Source organism: Cherax quadricarinatus, chromosome 55, assembly GCF_038502225.1.
Source record: "Cherax quadricarinatus isolate ZL_2023a chromosome 55, ASM3850222v1, whole genome shotgun sequence".
Lineage (NCBI taxonomy): Eukaryota > Metazoa > Arthropoda > Malacostraca > Decapoda > Parastacidae > Cherax > Cherax quadricarinatus.
In genome coordinates this window covers 13,392,476-13,414,224 of record NC_091346.1, presented here as the reverse complement: position 1 = coordinate 13,414,224, position 21,749 = coordinate 13,392,476, and the positions used below count along the sequence as shown (strand labels likewise).

Sequence of the window (21,749 nt, the reverse complement as noted above, 5' to 3'; positions counted from 1 at the left end):
GGTCTCATTGTGACTCACGTGGCATCCAGTTGGAGGCTTTTCTCGCCTCTCACCCCCTCCATGTTTTAACCCCTTCAGGGTCCAAGGCCCAAATCTGAAGTGCTGCCCCAGTGTCCAAGAATTTTCAAAAAAAAAATTTGTTATTTTTTCTTGTGAAATGGTAGAGAATCTTTTTGTGAAGGTAATAAAACAAAAAGTACGAAATTTGATGGAAAATTGACGAAATTATGCTCTCGCGAATTTTGATGTGTCAGCGATATTTACGAATCGGCGATTTTGCCGACTTTGACTCCCATTTTAGGCCAATTACATTATTCCAGTCAACCAAATTCTTAGCTATTTCACTAGTATTACTTCTATTCTATCGATTGAACACAAGAAATCGCCAAGTCAACTGTTTCAACTACAAATTAAAGTGATCGGAAATTGTTAATTTGGCCAATTTAACACAAAGTTCAAAATATTCCAATTTCAAAATAGGGTCCAGAATAAACAATGTAGGTATTCCTGGAACTAAACTAACATTTCCTCTGTTCATTAGTTACGTTTTGAGGCTTTACAAATAAATTCCATTTTCATTTTTTATTCACATATTGAATTTTTATTCACACCAAAAAATAGAAGATTTACTGTTATGCAATACTGTAATAATTGTATAAATATCATCACCATATTTGTGAATGCATATTAGACCCACCAGCTGGCGTGTATTAGACTTGTGATGTCGTTTGTTTACTCTTGAATATCGGCAAAAATTTAACATTTCTGCTACTTTGAGCTTAGTTTCAAGCCATTTCCAGTGTGAAAACCAATCAAAATCATCTCTATTTCTGTAATATGTCTTCCATTCTATCAAATGAGACCAAGAAATCACAAATAGAACTATAAAAAACATACGACAAAACACTGCAAAGTCGCTGTTTTAATCGAAAAATCATGATTTCAGTTTTTTTCTCTCATTATACACAGCGTGCTGCAGGATCTGTTTTATGTGGTGCACACATATCACATAGATGTATTCTCTCATATCTAGGCCCAAATGTACCACTCACAGTTTATCAGAGTGAGCTGAGCTCATGACGTAGATCTACGGTTTGGACCCTGAATGTAAAGCCGTAGATCTACGGGACGGACCCTCAAAGGGTTAAATACGGGTACTCCCACCCATTTTGATCTTCGTACTCATACTCTCTCTTGCATCGATCTATCAGTCTGCTCTTCCTCCACTGCACTAGACTTCACCTAGTCTGTTCTACCGGACTTACATGACAGCGATCATTTTCCGATCATTCTTACTTCTCCTTCCTATTCACCACCTTTCCGTAGCCCTCGCTGGCAATTTGATCGGGCAAATTGGGATCTTTACTCACACCTCACTGCTTTTAGTGAGGTTCCTTCTTCATCTTCCATTGATGAGCTCCTACACATCTTCTCGACGTCAGTTTATACCGCAGCTTCTCATTCTATACCCCAAACCTCAGGCAGACATTCTCAGAAGTGCGTGCCTTGGTGGTCTCCTGCTTGTGCTCGTGCAGTACGTTTGAAACGTGCTGCTTGGGGCAGGTACCGGTACAATGGAACTGCTGAGAGACTTCTTGATTTTAAGCAGAAGCGTGCGATCGCTCACCGTGTCATCCGTGAAGCTAAACGCACTTGTTGGCGAGACTATGTTTCCACCATCACCTCTGCTTCTTCTATGAGTGCAGTCTGGAAAAAAGTGAGGAAATTGAGTGGTAAATACTCTCCTGACCCGGCTCCGGTTCTACGGGTCGCTGGTGTTGATGTAGCAAACCCTCTCGACGTTGCCATTGAACTTGGCACACATCTGGTCTGTATTTCCCGAGGGCTCCATCTATGCCCCTCGTTTCTTTCCTCAAAGTCTGCCAGAGAGTTAGTACCCTTGGACTTTTCTTCTCTTAGAGAAGAACAGTATAATGTGCCTTTTACACTTCAAGAACTGGAGGCAACGCTCTCAGCTTGCCGATCATCGGCAGCTGGGCCTGACGACATTCATATTCGTATGTTACAACATTTTCATCGGTCAGCCCTTGTAGTCCTCTTACACCTCTTCAATCTTATTTGGGCACAAGGAGTTCTTCCCCAGCTGTGGAAATCTGCCATTGTTCTCCCTTTCTGCGAACCGGGTACTACAGGACATGATGCCTCCCACTATCGCCCCATCTCTCTTACTAGTGCAGTTTGCAAAGTGATGGAACGTCTCGTAAATCGACGTTTAATGTGGTATTTAGAGACACACAACAGTCTCTCCGCTAGTCAATATGGCTTTCGTAAAGGTCGTTCTACCATAGACCCCTTACTACGCTTGGATACGTATGTTCGTAATGCCTTTGCGAATAATCACTCAGTTATTGCCATATTTTTTGACCTTGAGAAGGCATATGACACAACTTGGAGGTATAATAGTTTGGCCCAGGCCCATTCCTTAGGCCTCCGAGGCAATCTACCATCCTTCCTTAAGAACTTTTTAACTGACAGACATTTCCGTGTTCGAGTCAATAATGTTCTTTCCCCGGACTTCGTCCAAGCTGAAGGTGTCCCTCAGGGATGTGTTCTAAGCACAACACTTTTTCTCCTTGCTATAAATGATTTGGCCTCTGTTCTTCCACCCAATATTTGGTCATCGCTCTATGTTGATGACTTTGCTATTGCTTGTGCAGGCGCTGACTGTCATCTTATTGCAGTTTCTCTCCAGCATGCGGTCGACCGTGTTTCCACTTGGGCCACCACGCATGGGTTTAAATTTTCAAGTACCAAAACTCACCAAATTACTTTCACTAGACGCTCTGTTATCTCCGATCATCCTTTGTATCTCTATGGCTCCCGTATCCCCGAATGTGATACAGTCAGGTTTCTATGCCTTCTCTTTGACCGTAGGTTATCCTGGAAACTTCACATTACCTCTCTGAAGGCAACTTGTCACAGCCGGCTAAACCTTCTTAAAACCCTTGCTCATCTTTCCTGGGGAGCTGATCGTCGAACTCTGCTTCGCCTACATTCAGCCCTCGTTTTATCGAAACTCGATTATGGTGACCAGATTTATTCCGCGGCCTCTCCTGCTACTCTCTCTAGCCTTAACTCTATCCATCACCAAGGATTACGTTTGTGCCTTGGTGCTTTTCGCTCTTCCCCTGTTGAGAGCCTCTATACAGAAGCGAATGTTCCATCCTTGTCTGATCGCCGTGATGCCCATTGCCTTCGCTACTGTGTATGCTCTCACGATCTACACAATCCTTCCATTTATAGAATGGTCACCGATATTAGTAGACATTCTTTATTCGTTCGCCGCCCCTGTTTGCTCCGTCCCCTTTCTCTTCGCCTACATTCACTCTTGTCTTCCCTTCAGTTACTACCTTTATATGTTCATGTAGCATCTCACTTTTCCCTAGCCCCCTGGGAAGTTCCAGCTGTTCAGGTCTGTTCTTTCTCACTCCCTTGCTCGAAAGCTCAACTGCCTACGGTGGCTTCCCGCTCTCTTTTTCTTGATCACTTCCACTCCCATTCTCATGCCACCGCTGTGTACACAGATGGCTCTAAGTCTTCAGACGGCGTCGGATTCGCAGCAGTGTTTCCGGACAGCGTCGTGCGGGGGCATTTACTATCTTCAGCTAGCATTTTTACTGCTGAACTGTATGCCATTCTTGCAGCACTTATTCGTATCGCATCTATGCCTGTGTCATCATTTGTAGTAGTCTCAGACTCCCTTAGTGCTCTACAGGCTATACGAAAATTTGATACATCTCATCCCCTAGTTCTCCGTATCCAACTTTGGCTACGCCGTATCTCTACCAAACATAAAGATATTGTTTTTTGTTGGGTCCCTGGTCATGTCGATGTACAGGGCAATGAACAGGCAGACACTGCTGCGCGGTCAGCAGTACATGACCTACCAATTTCCTATCGAGGTGTTTCATTTCTGGACTATTTTGCTGCAATAGCTACCCACCTTCGCACCCATTGGCAACAACGTTGGTCAACTCTGCTCGGTAACAAACTTCATTCTATTAAACCGAGCATAGGTTATTGGCCGTCTTCTTGTCATCAGTGCCAAGGTTGGGAGACCACTCTCTCCCGCCTTCGCATTGGCCACACTCGTCTTACTCATGGGTATCTCATGGAGAGGCACCCTGTTCCTCTCTGTGAGCAGTGTCAAGTTCCAGTATCGATTAGCCACATTCTGTTAGACTGCCCTCTCTATCAATGAGCACGCAGAATTTACCTCCAACGTCGTCTTCGTTCTACTACTCTCTCTTTACCTTCCCTTCTTGCTGATGGACCCTCCTTTAATCCTGACTCTCTCATTGACTTCTTGACAACGACTGATTTACTCCACACACTCTGATGATACTTTTCGCTCTCCCCTCAGCCCTTTCTAGTTCAGTCTCTTGCTGCCCTTTACCCTTTCACCATCCACTACCCCGCTGTTATCCGTAACCTATTACTCATCCATCTCCCTTTTGCCACCTGATGCCCTCGCTTCCTTCCTACCCTGCAGCGCTGTATAGTCCTTGTGGCTTAGCGCTTCTTTTTGATTATAATAATAATAATAATCTATAAGTCTCTTGGTTTAAACTGATGGTTTATTCATCTTCATTGAGATGGTTTATTCATCTTCATTGAGATGTGTTGCCATCTGCTTCATCAAGTTCTCTCTTACACCATGTACATTTGGCTGTCAGGTGCAAAAAGTATTCAATGACCATTTCTTACCTTTTCCTGAATATGAAATGAAATTTCAAAATTAAGCAATTTTTTGTATTGCAGATGGATTTGAAGTTATTAACGAGGCAGGAGAAACCACTGGATATGAAGATTGGATACAGTTGTCTTCAGTTACACAGCTTGGTGCAGCAAAATTTAATACTAGAGAAAAAAATGACTCTAAGAAACAGGTCCATTCTTGTAAGTCCAGTAATAAGTATCAAGATCTGAATAAAGTAAAAAACATTCTAGTTCATGGAGCAAGCAGTAATACTACATTAGATGGTAAAAATAAGAATAATTTGATGGAATATGAAAGTAACTCTGAGATGTTTCTGTTATCAACAAATAAAAACTCAGTGTGCAACGATCTCACACTTGCAAGACAAAATAAGCCAGTGTTGGGTGTTAGTTCTGTCTTAGACAAAATTAACAGTAGTGATGATAAACTGGAAATGGGTAACATAGAGATTAAAAGTGAACCACAAAAAGCAAAAAACAAAGTGAATTTTTTAACCAAAAATGGTGAAAGTAAATTCTGCACAAACCAAAAGAAAGCAGAGGCTAACACGCAGGGTTTAGATTGTAAACTAAAAAATGGAAATAAGAGAAACTGCGACTCTGATGAAGTCAGATGCAAAAAGAAAAGCAAAATATATAATACATCCAATGAGAAAGCAGCATGTAACTTGTTTGATGCAACTCAGAAGTGTAATAATGACCACCAGCAGGGTATTTCTCAAACAAATACTGTATATAATACTGAAGGAGAAAAATTGGATATGGAATTAAATCACACTGATAAAAGCTTGCTTGATTATTGTAATATGACATTTAAAGAAAATTTAAGCATAAAGACTGAGGAAAGTCTATGTGATGTTTTTGATATTAAGGAAGAAATATCAGAGATGCCCGAGGATGAAAGTTTTTATGAGAAACATTCAATGTATTCCATTGATATTAAATGTGAACCATTGTTAAGTACTCCTTTGGAAAATAATTTGGAAGGAAGTAATTTAACTGCACATGGATATTCTTCATATGTTATTTCAGAATATACAGATTGTGTAGGAAGTGAAAAAATGTATGCTAAAGATGCCAGTCTTCCTGTAATATCACAAATTCAAAGTGGAAAGGAAGTTGAAAAACATTTCTCACCCCTTGAAGAACCTCTTAAACTTTGGCATACAACACCAGCTGCAAGTTCACCGATAAAAATGAAAGTAAATGAAAGCCCTTGTTTAAAAAGTGTATCTGTATCTGATCAGCAGGTGAGCAAAGTATCACTGAGGACATTTAGAAAGTTAATTGAATGTAAAGCACCTGAAAATGTTACTGTATTAGATGGACAAATTTCTAAAGTACAAAGAGAGAAAATTATGCCAAGTGGAACAGTTAGACATGCAAACATGTCAGAACAGAAATTAAAGCAAAAGGTAAGCATTCCACCATTCTATCCAAGAAAAATACCACCACTACAAACTGCACCAGGTGAAAAAATAACTGACTCCCTCAGGACATTTAGGAAAATGGCAAGGAAAATGTCAATTGAAACAGCCATTTCAAGTAGTAAGAAAGAACAAGTAACACTACAACCATCTACATCAAGTGAAGAAATAAGGAACACACTCAGGGCATTTAGAAAACTGCAAAGTGACAACAATTCACAAGAGAGAACAGGCAAAAGGGTAAATAACCTAACATTACAGCAGGAAAATGCACACGTTCAATCATTAATATCAAGTGAACAAATAAATAACTTGCTACAGAAGAGAGAGCTGCCAACCCAGCCATTGCCATCAAATGGACAAATAATTAACTTACCATTACAGCAGAAGAATATGTCAATGCACACGTCTGCATCAAATGGACACGTATTAAAAATATTAGTACATAAGAAAAATAACACGCCAAGTCAACCATTAACAAGTCAAATGGATAACCTAACATCTCAACAGATAAAAACATCTCATTTATCAAATGCAGAAACAACTAATTTTACATCACAGCAAAATAATACATCACAGCAAAATAATACACCAATTTGGCCAGCTACATTCAGTGACCGCCCAAATTTGCCACAACCCAGTAACATGTTAACCCAGCCACCAAAGATAGGTGAACAAGTAATTAAATTAACTGTGCCATGTGTATCAAGTGCACAAATAATTAATTTGCCATCAAGTGAAGATGTAACTAACTTACCTTCTCACCAAGAAAACGTACCAATTCAAGTGCCAATATCAAATGGGCAAATAAATAATTTACCTATGTGCGTAAATATATCAACCCAGTTATCAGCATTAAATGAACCAGTAATTAAATTGACATCACAGAAGACAGAAACACAAGATAACTTGATAAATAATCGACCAAGAATACCAGCTGAACTTCCAACATCAAACATGAATGGACAGATAACACTTAAAACAGGTGGGCAAGTAAATAGCCTAATATCACAGCAAAAAATGCCAACTCGACCATCTGCTTTAAGTGGACAAATTAGAAAATTAGCACAAAATTCAAAATCAAGGAGTCGGTTTACTTTTCAAATGCAACAAAGAACATCAAATGGAGAAATAAATAACTTTACCTCAGAGCAAAAAAACATATCAGTTCAAACAGCTTCAAGCGAACAAACACCTGCAAATCTAAATAGACAAATAATTCACTTGGAATTGCAAAAGGGAAATGTACTACCCCAGCAAGCAACATCGAGTGACATTAAAATACCAGCGCAGCTGTCAGAACCAAATGGAAGAATAATTAATTTAAAATTAATGCAAGGAAACTTGTCATTAATTTTACCTGAATATGAAAAGTCTAAATTTAAAGTTCAGCTGATAAATATGCAAAACATACTAACCAATCCATCAGTTCCAAACCGACTAGTAACCTCAAGCAGACAAATATTTGACTTGTCAAAGCAGAAGGACATACTAAGCCAACCATCAGTATTAAATGAACGGAGCCATAACTCACTTGAGACAATTCACAAACTTAATAGGAATGAACCACTTGGAACATATGTATCTAGTCAGCATAAAAATTAATTGCATTGTCAAATAATTGTGCCACATACAGTTATAGTACACTGCCAAAAAATCACAAGAAACAAGTGAACATATTAAGAAGTAACTGTTATGAGAGAGAAGCATACAAACTCACCCAGAAGTGTTATCAACAAATAAACAGTTTAATAATAAAAAACCCAGCTGTCAATGTCAAGTGGACAAATAATTTGACATCACAGTAGAAACAGCAACCCAGCCATCAATTTGAGCGACCCAGAATATTACTTCTTGTCAGGGCAATCTGTATCAACAATCATTAAATGGACTTGTTGAAAAAAAAAAAAAAAAAAAAAAAATATATATATATAATATATATTTTTTTTTTTATTTTATTATCACACCGGCCGATTCCCACCAAGGCAGGGTGGCCCGAAAAAGAAAAACTTTCACCATCATTCACTCCATCACTGTCTTGCCAGAAGGGTGCTTTACACTACAGTTTTTAAACTGCAACATTAACACCCCTCCTTCAGAGTGCAGGCACTGTACTTCCCATCTCCAGGACTCAAGTCCGGCCTGCCGGTTTCCCTGAATCCCTTCATAAATGTTACTTTGCTCACACTCCAACAGCACGTCAAGTATTAAAAACCATTTGTCTCCATTCACTCCTATCAAACACGCTCAAGCATGCCTGCTGGAAGTCCAAGCCCCTCGCACACAAAACCTCCTTTACCCCCTCCCTCCAACCCTTCCTAGGCCGACCCCTACCCCGCCTTCCTTCCACTACAGACTGATACACTCTTGAAGTCATTCTGTTTCGCTCCATTCTCTCTACATGTCCGAACCACCTCAACAACCCTTCCTCAGCCCTCTGGACAACAGTTTTGGTAATCCCGCACCTCCTCCTAACTTCCAAACTACGAATTCTCTGCATTATATTCACACCACACATTGCCCTCAGACATGACATCTCCACTGCCTCCAGCCTTCTCCTCGCTGCAACATTCATCACCCACGCTTCACACCCATATAAGAGCGTTGGTAAAACTATACTCTCATACATTCCCCTCTTTGCCTCCAAGGACAAAGTTCTTTGTCTCCACAGACTCCTAAGTGCACCACTCACTCTTTTTCCCTCATCAATTCTATGATTCACCTCATCTTTCATAGACCCATCCGCTGACACGTCCACTCCCAAATATCTGAATACGTTCACCTCCTCCATACTCTCTCCCTCCAATCTGATATTCAATCTTTCATCACCTAATCTTTTTGTTATCCTCATAACCTTACTCTTTCCTGTATTCACCTTTAATTTTCTTCTTTTGCACACCCTACCAAATTCATCCACCAATCTCTGCAACTTCTCTTCAGAATCTCCCAAGAGCACAGTGTCATCAGCAAAGAGCAGCTGTGACAACTCCCACTTTGTGTGTGATTCTTTATCTTTTAACTCCACGCCTCTTGCCAAGACCCTCGCATTTACTTCTCTTACAACCCCATCTATAAATATATTAAACAACCACGGTGACATCACACATCCTTGTCTAAGGCCTACTTTTACTGGGAAAAAATTTCCCTCTTTCCTACATACTCTAACTTGAGCCTCACTATCCTCGTAAAAACTCTTCACTGCTTTCAGTAACCTACCTCCTACACCATACACTTGCAACATCTGCCACATTGCCCCCCTATCCACCCTGTCATACGCCTTTTCCAAATCCATAAATGCCACAAAGACCTCTTTAGCCTTATCTAAATACTGTTCACTTATATATATATATATATACATATATATATATATATATATATATATATATACATATATATATATATATATATATATATATATATATATATATATATACACATGTATATAATTTTTTTTTTTTTTTTTTTTTGCAACAAGTTGGCTGTCTCCCACTGAGGCAGGGTGACCCAAAAAAGAAAGAAAATCCCCAATAAGAAAATACTTTCATCATCATTCAGCATTTTCACCTTGCTCATACACAATCACTCTCTTTGCAGGGGCTCTCAGATACGACAGTTTAGAAGTCCCTCCAATCTGTCAATATCCCAGACCCACTCCTTTAACCCTTAACCCTTAAACGGTCCAAACAAATCGACGTTCAAATTCGTAGTGCTACAAAAGTAGATCTACTTTTTTTTTTTACATATTTTCAAATATAACAAAAAAAAAAAATGTAGATAAAAGCTTTTTTTACACGTTTTCAAATGTAAAACAAAAAAAAAGATAATTTTTTTACATACTTTCAGATGTTGAAAAAACGTATATATACGTTTGGACCGTTTAAGGGTTAAATGGTCCAAATGTATATATACGTTCACCTGCACAGCGACCCGAATATTTTGAGAATTTTTTTTTATAGGAAAAAAGAGCATGTGGTACCCAGGCATCCTCAATTTTTTCATATGGCACACACTGAGTGTGCACACCCATTCTCTCATGTCTAGGCGACTCAGGCATATCATGCCAATGTTGAATGAATGACAAATGAAACATATATATATACGTTTGGGGTGCTATGCAAGAGAACGTATATATACATTTGGACCGTTTAAGGGTTAAAGTGCAGGCATTGTACTTTTTTTTTTTTTAAACAAGTCGACCGTCTCCCACCGAGGCAGGGTGACCCAAAAAGAAAGAAAATCCCCAAAAAGAAAATACTTTCATCATCATTCAACACTTTCACCTCACTCACACATAATCACTGTTTTTGTAGAGGTGCCCAGAATACAGCAGTTTAGAAGCATATACGTATAAAGATACACAACATATCCCTCCAAACTGCCAATATCCCGAACCCCTCCTTTAGAGTGCAGGCATTGTACTTCCCATTTCCAGGACTCCAGTCTGGCTATGTAAAAATAACCGGTTTCTCTGAATCCCTTCACTAAATATTACCCTGCTCACACTCCAACAGCTCGTCAGGTCCCAAATACCATTCGTCTCCATTCACTCCTATCGAACATGCTCACACACACACACACTTGCTGGAAGTCCAAGCCCCTTGCCCACAAAACCTCATTTACCCCCTCCCTCCAACCTTTTCGAGGATGACTCCTACCCCTCCTTCCTTCCCCTACAGATTTATGCACTCTCCAAGTCATTCTGCTTTGATCCATTCTCTCTAAATGACCAAACCACCTCAACAACCCCTCTTCAGCCCTCTGACTAATACTTTTAGTACTCCACACCTCCTCCTAATTCTCTGAATTCTCTGCATAATATTTACATCACACATTGCCGCTAGACAGGACATCTCCACTGCCTCCAGCCGCCTCCTTGCTGCAGCATTTACAACTCAAGCTTCACACCCATGTAAGAGTGTTGGTACCACTATACTTTCGTACATTCCCTTCTTTGCCTCCATAGATAACGTTTTTCGTCTCCACAGATACCTCAATGCACCACTCACCTTATTTCCTTCGTCAGTTCTATGGTTAACCTCATCCTTCATCAACTCCCAAATATCTGAAAACATTCACCTCTTCCATACTCCCTCTCTCCAATGTGATATCTAATTTTTCTTTATCTAAATCATTCGATACCCTCATCACCTTACTCTTATCTATGTTCACTTTCCACTTTCTGCCTTTACATACCCTCCCAAACTCGTCCACTAACCTTTACAACTTCCCTTTAGAATCTCCCACAAGCACAGTATCATCAACAAAAAGTAACTGTGTCAACTCCCATATTGTACTAATTTAATCCCACTCCTCTCCCCAACACCCTAGCATTTACTTCTTTTACAACCCCATCCATAAATATATTAAACAACCATGGTGACAGTACACATCCCTGTCTAAGATCTACTTTTACCGGGAAGTAATCTCCTATTCTTCTGCCTATCCTAACCTGAGCCTCACTATCCTCATAAAAACTCTTTACAGCATTTAGTAACTTACTACCTGTTCTGTACACTTGCAACATCTGTCACAGTGCTCCTCTATCCACTCTATCATATGCCTTTTCTAAATCCATAAATGCAATGAGAACTTCTCTACCTTTATCTAAATACTGTTCACATACGTATGTGAACACCCCCTACACACACTGCCAATCCCTGGGTACCTTCCCCTCTTTCATACATTTATTAAACAAAAAGACCAACCACTCCAACACAGTATTTCCCCCTGCTTTTAACATTTCTGTCATGGTCCCATCAGTTCCTGCTGCTTTACCCCTCTTTCATTCTATGTAATGCCTCACAAACCTCCCCCACACTTGCATCCTGCTCTTCTTCACTCCTAAAAGATGTTATACCTCCCTGACCAGTGCCTGAAATTACTGCCTCCCTTTCTTCATCGACATTTAAAAAGTTCCTCAAAATGTTCCCGCCATCTACCCAATACCTCCAGCTCCCCATCTACTAACTCCCCTACTCTGTTTTTAACTGACAGATCCATTCGTTTGCTAGGCTTTCCTAACTTGTTTATCTCCAAAAAATTTTCTTATTTTCTGCAAAATTTCTTGCCAGTGCTTTTCCTACTGTTTCATCTGCTCTCCTTCTGCATACGCTAACCACTCTCTTCACCTTTCTTTTACTCTCCATATACTCTGCTCTTCTTACAACACTTCTTTGTAAAAACCTCTCGTAAGCTTCCCTTTTCTTTTATCACACCATCTACTTCATCATTCCACCAATCACTCCTCTTTCCTCCTGCACCCACCCTCCTATAGCCACAAACTTCTGCCCCACATTCTAATACTGCATTTTTAAAGCTATCCCAACCCTCTTCAACCCCCCCACTACTCTTACTTGCATTAGCTCGCCTTTCTGCCAATAGTTGCTTATATCTCACCCTAATTTCCTCCTCCCTTAGTTTATACACTTTCACCTCTTTCTTACTTGCTGTTGCCATTTTCCTTTTGTCCCAGCTACTTCTTACTCTAACTGTAGCTACAACTAAATAATGATCTGATATATCGGTTGCCCCTCTATAAACATGTACATCCTGAAGCCTACCCATCAACCTTTTATCCACCAATACACAGTCTAACAAACTACTTTAATTACATGCTATATCATACCTTGTATACTTATTTATCCTCTTTTTCATAAAATATGTATTAGTTATTACCAAACCTCTTTATACACATAGCTCAATTAAAGGCTCCCCATTTTCATTTACCCCTGGCACCGCAAATTTAAATACTATTCCCTCCACAACGTTTTTGCCCACTTTAGCATTGAGATCCCCAATCACAAGTACCCTCTCACTTGGTTCAAAACTCCTCATGCACTCACTCAACATTTCCCAAAATCAATCAATCAATCTCTCTCTCTCTCTCTCTCTCTCTCTCTCTCTCTCTCTGTCTCTGTCTCTGTCTCTGTCTCTCTCTCTGTCTCTCTCTCTGTCTCTCTCTCTGTCTCTGTCTCTCTCTGTCTCTGTCTCTCTCTCTGTCTCTCTCTCTCTCTCTGTCTCTCTCTCTCTCTCTGTCTCTCTCTCTCTCTGTCTTTGTCTCTCTGTCTCTCTCTCTCTCTCTCTCTCTCTCTGTCTCTCTCTCTGTCTCTCTGTCTCTCTGTCTCTCTGTGTCTCTCTCTCTCTCTCTGTCTCTCTGTCTCTCTCTCTCTCTGTCTCTCTCTCTCTGTCTCTCTCTCTCTCTCTCTCTCTGTCTCTCTCTCTCTCTGTCTCCCTGTCTCTCTGTCTCTCTCTCTGTCTGTCTCTGTCTCTCTGTCTCTGTCTCTCTCTCTGTCTCTCTCTGTCTCTCTCTGTCTGTCTCTCTCTCTCTCTCTCTCTCTCTCTCTCTCTCTCTCTCTCTCTCTCTCTCTCTCTCTCTCTCTCTCTCTCTATATATATATATATATATATATATATATATATATATATATATATATATATATATATATATATATATATATATATATATATATATATATCTATCTATATATCTATCTATATATCTATCTATATATCTATATATATATATATATATATATATATATATATATATATATATATATATATATATATATATATCTATATCTATCTATCTATCTCTATCTCTATCTCTCTATATCTATCTATCTCTCTATCTCTCTATCTCTACATACATACATACATTCACACATACATATACAGTGGAACCTTGACTTGCGAGTTTAATCCGTTCCAGGAGCTAGCTCGTAACTCAATTTACTCGTGTATCAAATTAAATTTCCTCATTTAAATTAATTGAAAAGGCATTAATTAATTTGTTCCTGCAGTATGGAGAGATGAGAAAAAATACTTGAATATGACGTTATCATCAACTGTACGGCTTATTAATCTATCACAATTCATCTAATATGACATAATAAACAATATAATTAACACAGAAACATGATATATACTCTAGAATGAATAAAATAGGCCAAAATATGGTGGCAGCAAAAGCGTCTGCCTTTTCCTGTCCAACTTTGACTATAGTATCTTCTCGTGCTCTTACTGTAAGAGAATACAGAGTATTTTTGAGGCTAACTGCAGTAGAACACTAGTTTTCTAAGGAAAACACTGAAAATATCATATATAAACACATAATAAATCATAATACACTACAGAATGTAAAGAAATAATAAACTGTTGACATGAAGTGTATATGTACTTGCACACTGAACATAACTGATACGGTATCTCCTGTGAGCTGCTCTTCTCTCAACCACGTCAGCAGCGGCTTCTCCATCTTTTCATGGACAGAGGTCGCAGCTTAGATGTTGTTGTAACTCCCTTGGCTGGTCCTACAGCCTTTAGTATCGTACGTATAGTAGATGCACTGCGCTGGTATTGTCTGGCTAAATCTACGGCTCTGTGCACCTCACAAATGTTTATCTATGATTTCATGCGTTAATTCCATGGAAATCATCGTCTTTCTCTTCTCAGCATTGTCCTTTGCACTTATTTTCTTAGGACCCATAGTTAGAAAAGTGAAATTTGGCCAAGTGACTCAAAATTGTAAGCAAAGCAGGAGAGAACTGCTTTGACAGTGATGTAAACATGTGTACTGCCATCAGCTGTGCCAACTAGTGGCAGCATTCTGAATTACTATGTACATATTATATACATTATTATTAGTAGTAGCATTATTATTATTATTAATTTAGGGAACTGAAGCTCTATCGTTATTGCAATAATTATTATTATTATTATTATTATTATTAATTTAGGGAACTGAAGCTCCATCGTTATTATAATAATAATAATTCCTATTATTATTATTAATTTAGGGAACTAGATCAATATATATATATATATATTATATATATATATATATATATATATATATATATATATATATATATATATATATATATATATATATATATATATATATATATATATACATGTACACATTTATTTATACACACTCATCTGAGTTTTCTTTGATTTTATCTTAATAGTTCTTGGTCTTATTAATTTTCCTTTTATATCCATGGGGAAGTGGAATAAGAATCTTTCCTCCGTAAGCCATGCGTGTTGTAAAAGTCAACTAAAATGCCGGGAACAATGGGCTAGTAACCCCTTTTCCTGTAAAGATTACTAAAAAGAATAAGAAGAAGAAAATTGTTTGGTGGGAGACAGCCGACTTGTTGAAAAAAAAAAAAATATATATATATATATATATAATTTTTTTTTTTTTTTTTTTTTTTTTAAACAACTTTGTCGTATCCCACCGAGGCAGGGTGACCCAAAAAAGAAAGAAAATCCCCAAAAAGAAAATACTTTCATCATCATTCAACACTTTCACCACACTCGCACATTATCACTGTTTTTGCAGAGGTGCTCAGAATACAACAGTCTAGAAGCATAAACATATAAAGATACACAACATATCCCTCCAAACTGCCAATATCCCAAACCCCTCCTTTAAAGTGCAGGCATTGTACTTCCCATTTCCAGGACTCAAGTCCGACTATATGAAAATAACCGGTTTCCCTGAATCCCTTCACTAAATATTACCCTGCTCACACTCCAACAGATCGTCAGGTCCCAAGTACCATTCGTCTCCATTCACTCCTATCTAACACGCTCACGCACGCTTGCTGGAAGTCCAAGCCCCTTACCCACAAAACCTCCTTTATATATATATATATATATATATATATATATATATACATTTTTTTTTTTTATTATCACACCGGCCGATTCCCACCAAGGCAGGGTGGCCCGAAAAAGAAAAACTTTCGCCATCATTCACTCCATCACTGTCTTGCCAGAAGGGTGCTTTACACTACAGTTTTTAAACTGCAACATTAACACCCCTCCTTCAGAGTGCAGGCACTGTACTTCCCATCTCCAGGACTCAAGTCCGGCCTGCCGGTTTCCCTGAATCCCTTCATAAATGTTACTTTGCTCACACTCCAACAGCACGTCAAGTATTAAAAACCATTTGTCTCCATTCACTCCTATCAAACACGCTCACGCATGCCTGCTGGAAGTCCAAGCCCCTCGCACACAAAACCTCCTTTACCCCCTCCCTCCAACCCTTCCTAGGCCGACCCCTACCCCGCCTTCCTTCCACTACAGACTGATACACTCTTGAAGTCATTCTGTTTCGCTCCATTCTCTCTACATGTCCGAACCACCTCAACAACCCTTCCTCAGCCCTCTGGACAACAGTTTTGGTAATCCCGCACCTCCTCCTAACTTCCAAACTACGAATTCTCTGCATTATATTCACACCACACATTGCCCTCAGACATGACATCTCCACTGCCTCCAGCCTTCTCCTCGCTGCAACATTCATCACCCACGCTTCACACCCATATAAGAGCGTTGGTAAAACTATACTCTCATACATTCCCCTCTTTGCCTCCAAGGACAAAGTTCTTTGTCTCCACAGACTCCTAAGTGCACCACTCACTCTTTTTCCCTCATATATATATATATTATATATATATATATATTATATATATAATATATATATTATACATATATATATTATATATACATATAAAATAAAAATAAAAATGCAGTATTAGAATGTGGGGCAGAAGTTTGTGGTTATAGGAGGGTGGGGGCAGGAGGAAAGAGGAGTGATTGGTGGAATGATGAAGTAAAGGGTGTGATAAAAGAGAAAAAGGTAGCTTATGAGAGGTTTTTACAAAGCAGAAGTGTTATAAGAAGAGCAGAGTATATGGAGAGTAAAAGAAAGGTGAAGAGAGTGGTGAGAGAGTGCAAAAGGAGAGCAGATGAAAGAGTGGGAGAGGCACTGTCAAGAAATTTTAATGAAAATAAGAAAAAATTTTGGAGTGAGTTAAATAAGTTAAGAAAGCCTAGGGAAAGTATGGATTTGTCAGTTAAAAACAAAGTAGGGGAGTTAGTAGATGGGGAGAGGGAGGTATTAGGTAGATGGCGAGAATATTTTGAGGAACTTTTAAATGTTGAGGAAGAAAGGGAGGCGGTAATTTCATGCATTAGCCAGGGAGGTATACCATCTTTTAGGACTGAAGAAGAGCAGCATGTAAGTGTGGTGGAGGTACGCGAGGCATTACGTAGAATAAAAGGGGGTAAAGCAGCTGGAACTGATGGGATCATGACAGAAATGTTAAAAGCAGGGGGGATATAGTGTTGGAGTGGTTGGTACTTTTGTTTAATAAATGTATGAAAGAGGGGAAGGTACCTAGGGATTGGCAGAGAGCATGTATAGTCCCTTTATATAAAGGGAAAGGGGACAAAAGAGATTGTAAAAATTATAGAGGAATAAGTTTACTGAGTATACCAGGAAAAGTATACGGAAGGGTTATAATTGAAAGAATTAGAGGTAAGACAGAATGTAGGATTGTGGATGAGCAGGGAGGCTTCAGAGTGGGTAGGGTATGTGTAGATCAAGTGTTTACATTGAAGCATATATGTGAACAGTATTTAGATAAAGGTAGGGAAGTTTTTATTGCATTTATGGATTTAGAAAAGGCATATGATAGAGTGGATGGAGGAGCAATGTGGCAGATGTTGCAAGTATATGGAATAGGTGGTAAGTTACTAAATGCTGTAAAGAGCTTTTATGAGGATAGTGAGGCTCAGGTTAGGGTGTGTAGAAGAGAGGGAGAATACTTCCCGGTAAAATTAGGTCTTAGACAGGGATGTGTAATGTCACCATGGTTGTTTAATATATTTATAGATGGGGTTGTAAAAGAAGTAAATGCTAGGGTGTTTGGGAGAGGGGTGGGATTAAATTATGGGGAATCAAATTCAAAATGGGAATTGACACAGTTACTTTTTGCTGATGATACTGTGATTATGGGAGATTCTAAAGAAAAATTGCAAAGGTTAGTGGATGAGTTTGAGAATGTGTGTAAAGGTAGAAAGTAGAAAGTGAACATAGAAAAGAGTAAGGTGATGAGGGTATCAAATGATTTAGATAAAGAAAAATTGGATATCAAATTGGGGAGGAGGAGTATGGAAGAAGTGAATGTTTTCAGATACTTGGGAGTTGACGTGTCGGCGGATGGATTTATGAAGGATGAGGTTAATCATAGAATTGATGAGGGAAAAAAGGTGAGTGGTGCATTGAGGTATATGTGGAGTCAAAAAACGTTATCTATGGAGGCAAAGAAGGGAATGTATGAAAGTATAGTAGTACCAACACTCTTATATGGATGTGAAGCTTGGGTGGTAAATGCAGCAACGAGGAGACGGTTGGAGGCAGTGGAGATGTCTTGTCTAAGGGCTGTGTGGTGTAAATATTATGCAGAAAATTCGGAGTGTGGAAATTAGGAGAAAGTGTGGAGTTAATAAAAGCATTAGTCAGAGGGCAGAAGAGGGGTTGTTGAGGTGGTTTGGTCATTTAGAGAGAATGGATCAAAGTAGAATGACATGGAGAACTTATAAATCTATAGGGGAAGGAAGGAGGGGTAGGGGTCGTCCTCGAAAGGGTTGGAAAGAGGGGGTAAAGGAGGTTTTGTGGGCTAGGGGCTTGGACTTCCAGCAAGCGTGCATGAGCGTGTTAGATAGGAGTGAATGGAGGCGAATGATACTTGGGACCTGACGATCTGTTGGAGTGTGAGCAGGGTAATATTTAGTGTAGGGATTCAGGGAAACCGGTTATGTTCATATAGTCGGACTTGAGTCCTGGAAATGGGAAGTACAATGCCTGCACTTTAAAGGAGGGGTTTGGGATATTGGCAGTTTGGAGGGATATGTTGTGTATCTTTATACGTACGTATGTGTTTCTAAGCTGTTGTATTCTGAGCACCTCTGCAAAAGCAGTGATAATATGTGAGTGTGGTGAAAGTGTTGAATGATGAAAGTATTTTCTTTTTGGGGATTTTCTTTCTTTTTTGGGTCACCCTGCCTTGGTGGGAGATGGCCAACTTGTTGAAAAAAAAAAAAAAAAAACGTATATATATCTATATTATATATATTTTTTTTTTCAACAAGTTGGTTGTCTCCCACCGAGGCAGGGTGACCCAAAAAAGAAAGAAAATCCCCAAAAAGAAAATACTTTCATCATCATTCAACACTTTCACCACACTCACACATAATCACTGTTTTTGCAGAGGTGCTCAGAACACAACAGCTTAGAAGCATATACCTATAAAGATACACGCCATATTCCTCCAAACTGCTACTATCTCGAACCCCTCCTTTAGAGTGCAGGCATTGTACTTTCCATTTCCAGGACTCAAGTTCGGCTATATAAAAACTGGCTTCCCTGAATCCCTTCACTAAATATTACCCTGCTCACACTCCAACAGATCGTCAGGTCCCAAATACCATTTGTCTCCATTCACTCCTATCTAACACGCTCACACATGCTTGCTGGAAGTCCAAGCCCCTCGCCCACAAAACCTCCTTTACCCCCCCCTCCAACCTTTTCGAGGATGACCCCTACCCTGCCTTCCTTCCCCTACAAATTTATATGCTCTCCATGTCATTCTACTTTGATCCATTCTCTCTAAATGACCAAACCACCTCAACAACCCCTCTTCAGCCCTCTGACTAATACTTTTATTAACTCTACACCTTCTCCTAATTTCCACTCTCCGAATTCTCTGCATAATATTTACACCACACATTGCCCTTAGACAGGACATCTCCATTGCCTCCAACCGCCTCCTCGCTGCTGCATTCACAACCCAAGCTTCACACCCATATAAGAATGTTGGTACCACTGTACTTTCATACATTCCCTTCTTTGCCTCCATAGATAACGTTTTTTGTCTCCACATATACCTTAACGCACCACTCACCATTTTTCCCTCATCAATTCTATGATTAACTTCATCCTTCATAAATCCATCCACCGACACATCAGCTCCCAAGTATCTGAAAACATTCACTTCTTCCATACTACTACTCTCCAATTTGATATCCAATTTTTCTTTATCTAAATCATTTGATACCCTCATCGCCTTACTCTTCTCTATGTTCACTTTCAACTTTCTACCTTTACACACATTCCCAAACTCATCCACTAACCTTTACAATTTTTCTTTAGAATCTCCCATAAGCACAGTATCATCAGCAAAAAGTAACTGTGTCAATTCCCATTTTGAATTTGATTCCCCAAAATTTAATCCCACCCCTCTCCTGAACACCCTAGCATTTACTTCCTTTACAACCCCATCTATAAATATATTAAACAACCATGGTGACATTACACATCCCTGTCTAAGACCTACTTTTACCGGGAAGTATTCTCCCTCTCTTCTACACACCCTAACCTGAGCCTCACTATCCTCGTAAAAACTCTTTACAGCATTTAATAACTTACCACCTATTCCATATACTTGCAACATCTGCCACATTGCTCCTCTATCCACTCTATCATATGCCTTTTCTAAATCCATAAATGCAATAAAAACTTCCCTACCTTTATCTAAATACTGTTCACATATATGCTTTAATGTAAACACTTGATCTACACTACCCACTCTGAAACCTCTTTGCTCATCCGCAATCCTACATTCTGTCTTACCTCTAATTCTTTCAATTATAACCCTACCATACACTTTTCCTGGTATACTCAGTGAACTTATTCCTCTATAATTTTTACAGTCTCTTTTGTCCCCTTTCCCTTTATATAAAGGGACTATACATGCTCTCCGCCAATCCCTAGGTACCTTCCCCTCTTTCATACATTTATTAAACAAAAGTACCAACCACTCCAACACTATATCCCCCCCTGCTTTTAACATTTCTGTCATGATCCCATCAGTTCCAGCTGCTTTACCCCCTTTCATTTTACGTAATGCCTTACGTACCTCCCCCACACTTACATTCTGCTTTTCTTCACTCCTAAAAGATGGTATACCTCCCTGACCAGTGCATGATATTACTGCCTCTGTTTCTTCCTTAACATTTAAAAGTTCCTCAAAATATTCTCGCCATCTACCTAATACCTCCATCTCCCCATCTACTAACTCCCCTACTTTGTTTTTAACTGACAAATCCATGTTTTCCCTAGGCTTTCTTAACTTGTTTAACTCCAAATTTTTTTCTTATTTTCATTAAAATTTCTTGACAGTGCCTCTCCCACTCTATCATCTGCTCTCCTTTTGCACTCTCTCACCACTCTCTTTACCTTTCTTTTACTCTCCATATACTCTGCTCTTCTTATAACACTTCTGCTTTGTAAAAACCTCTCATAAGCTACCTTTTTCTCTTTTATCACACCCTTTACTTCATCATTCCACCAATCACTCCTCTTTCCTCCTGCCCCCACCCTCCTATAACCACAAACTTCTGCCCCACATTGTAATACTGCATTTTTAAAACTATTCCAACCCTCTTCAACCCCCCCACTACTCATCTTTGCACTAGCCCACCTTTCTGCCAATAGTCGCTTATATCTCGCCCGAACTTCCTCCTCCCTTAGTTCATACACTTTCACCTCCCTCTTGTTGTTGCCACCTTCCTCTTTTCCCATCTACCTCTTACTCTAACTGTAGCTACAACTAAATAATGATCCGATATATCAGTTGCCCTTCTATAAACATGTACATCCTGGAGCCTACCCATCAACCTTTTATCCACCAATACATAATCTAATAATATATATATACATAT

General features: G+C 39.3%; 1 protein-coding gene across 4 annotated transcripts in view; it reads left to right on the top strand.

Moving 5' to 3' along the window:
* The window catches only part of LOC128699012 (protein PF3D7_1417600), a 68,336-nt gene extending 60,146 nt beyond the window's left edge, over nucleotides 1-8,190 (top strand). For 3 of the 4 annotated variants that reach the window (XM_070096835.1, XM_070096833.1, XM_070096834.1), the window contains one exon: nucleotides 4,783-8,189. In XM_070096835.1, coding sequence (XP_069952936.1) covers nucleotides 4,783-7,772 — 2,990 coding nt within the window. In that variant the 3' untranslated portion in view covers nucleotides 7,773-8,189. Of the gene's footprint in view, nucleotides 1-4,782 lie in introns of all 4 variants that reach the window. The other variant, XM_070096836.1, reaches the window with a different exon arrangement.
* Nucleotides 8,191-21,749: the final 13,559 nt, after the last annotated feature.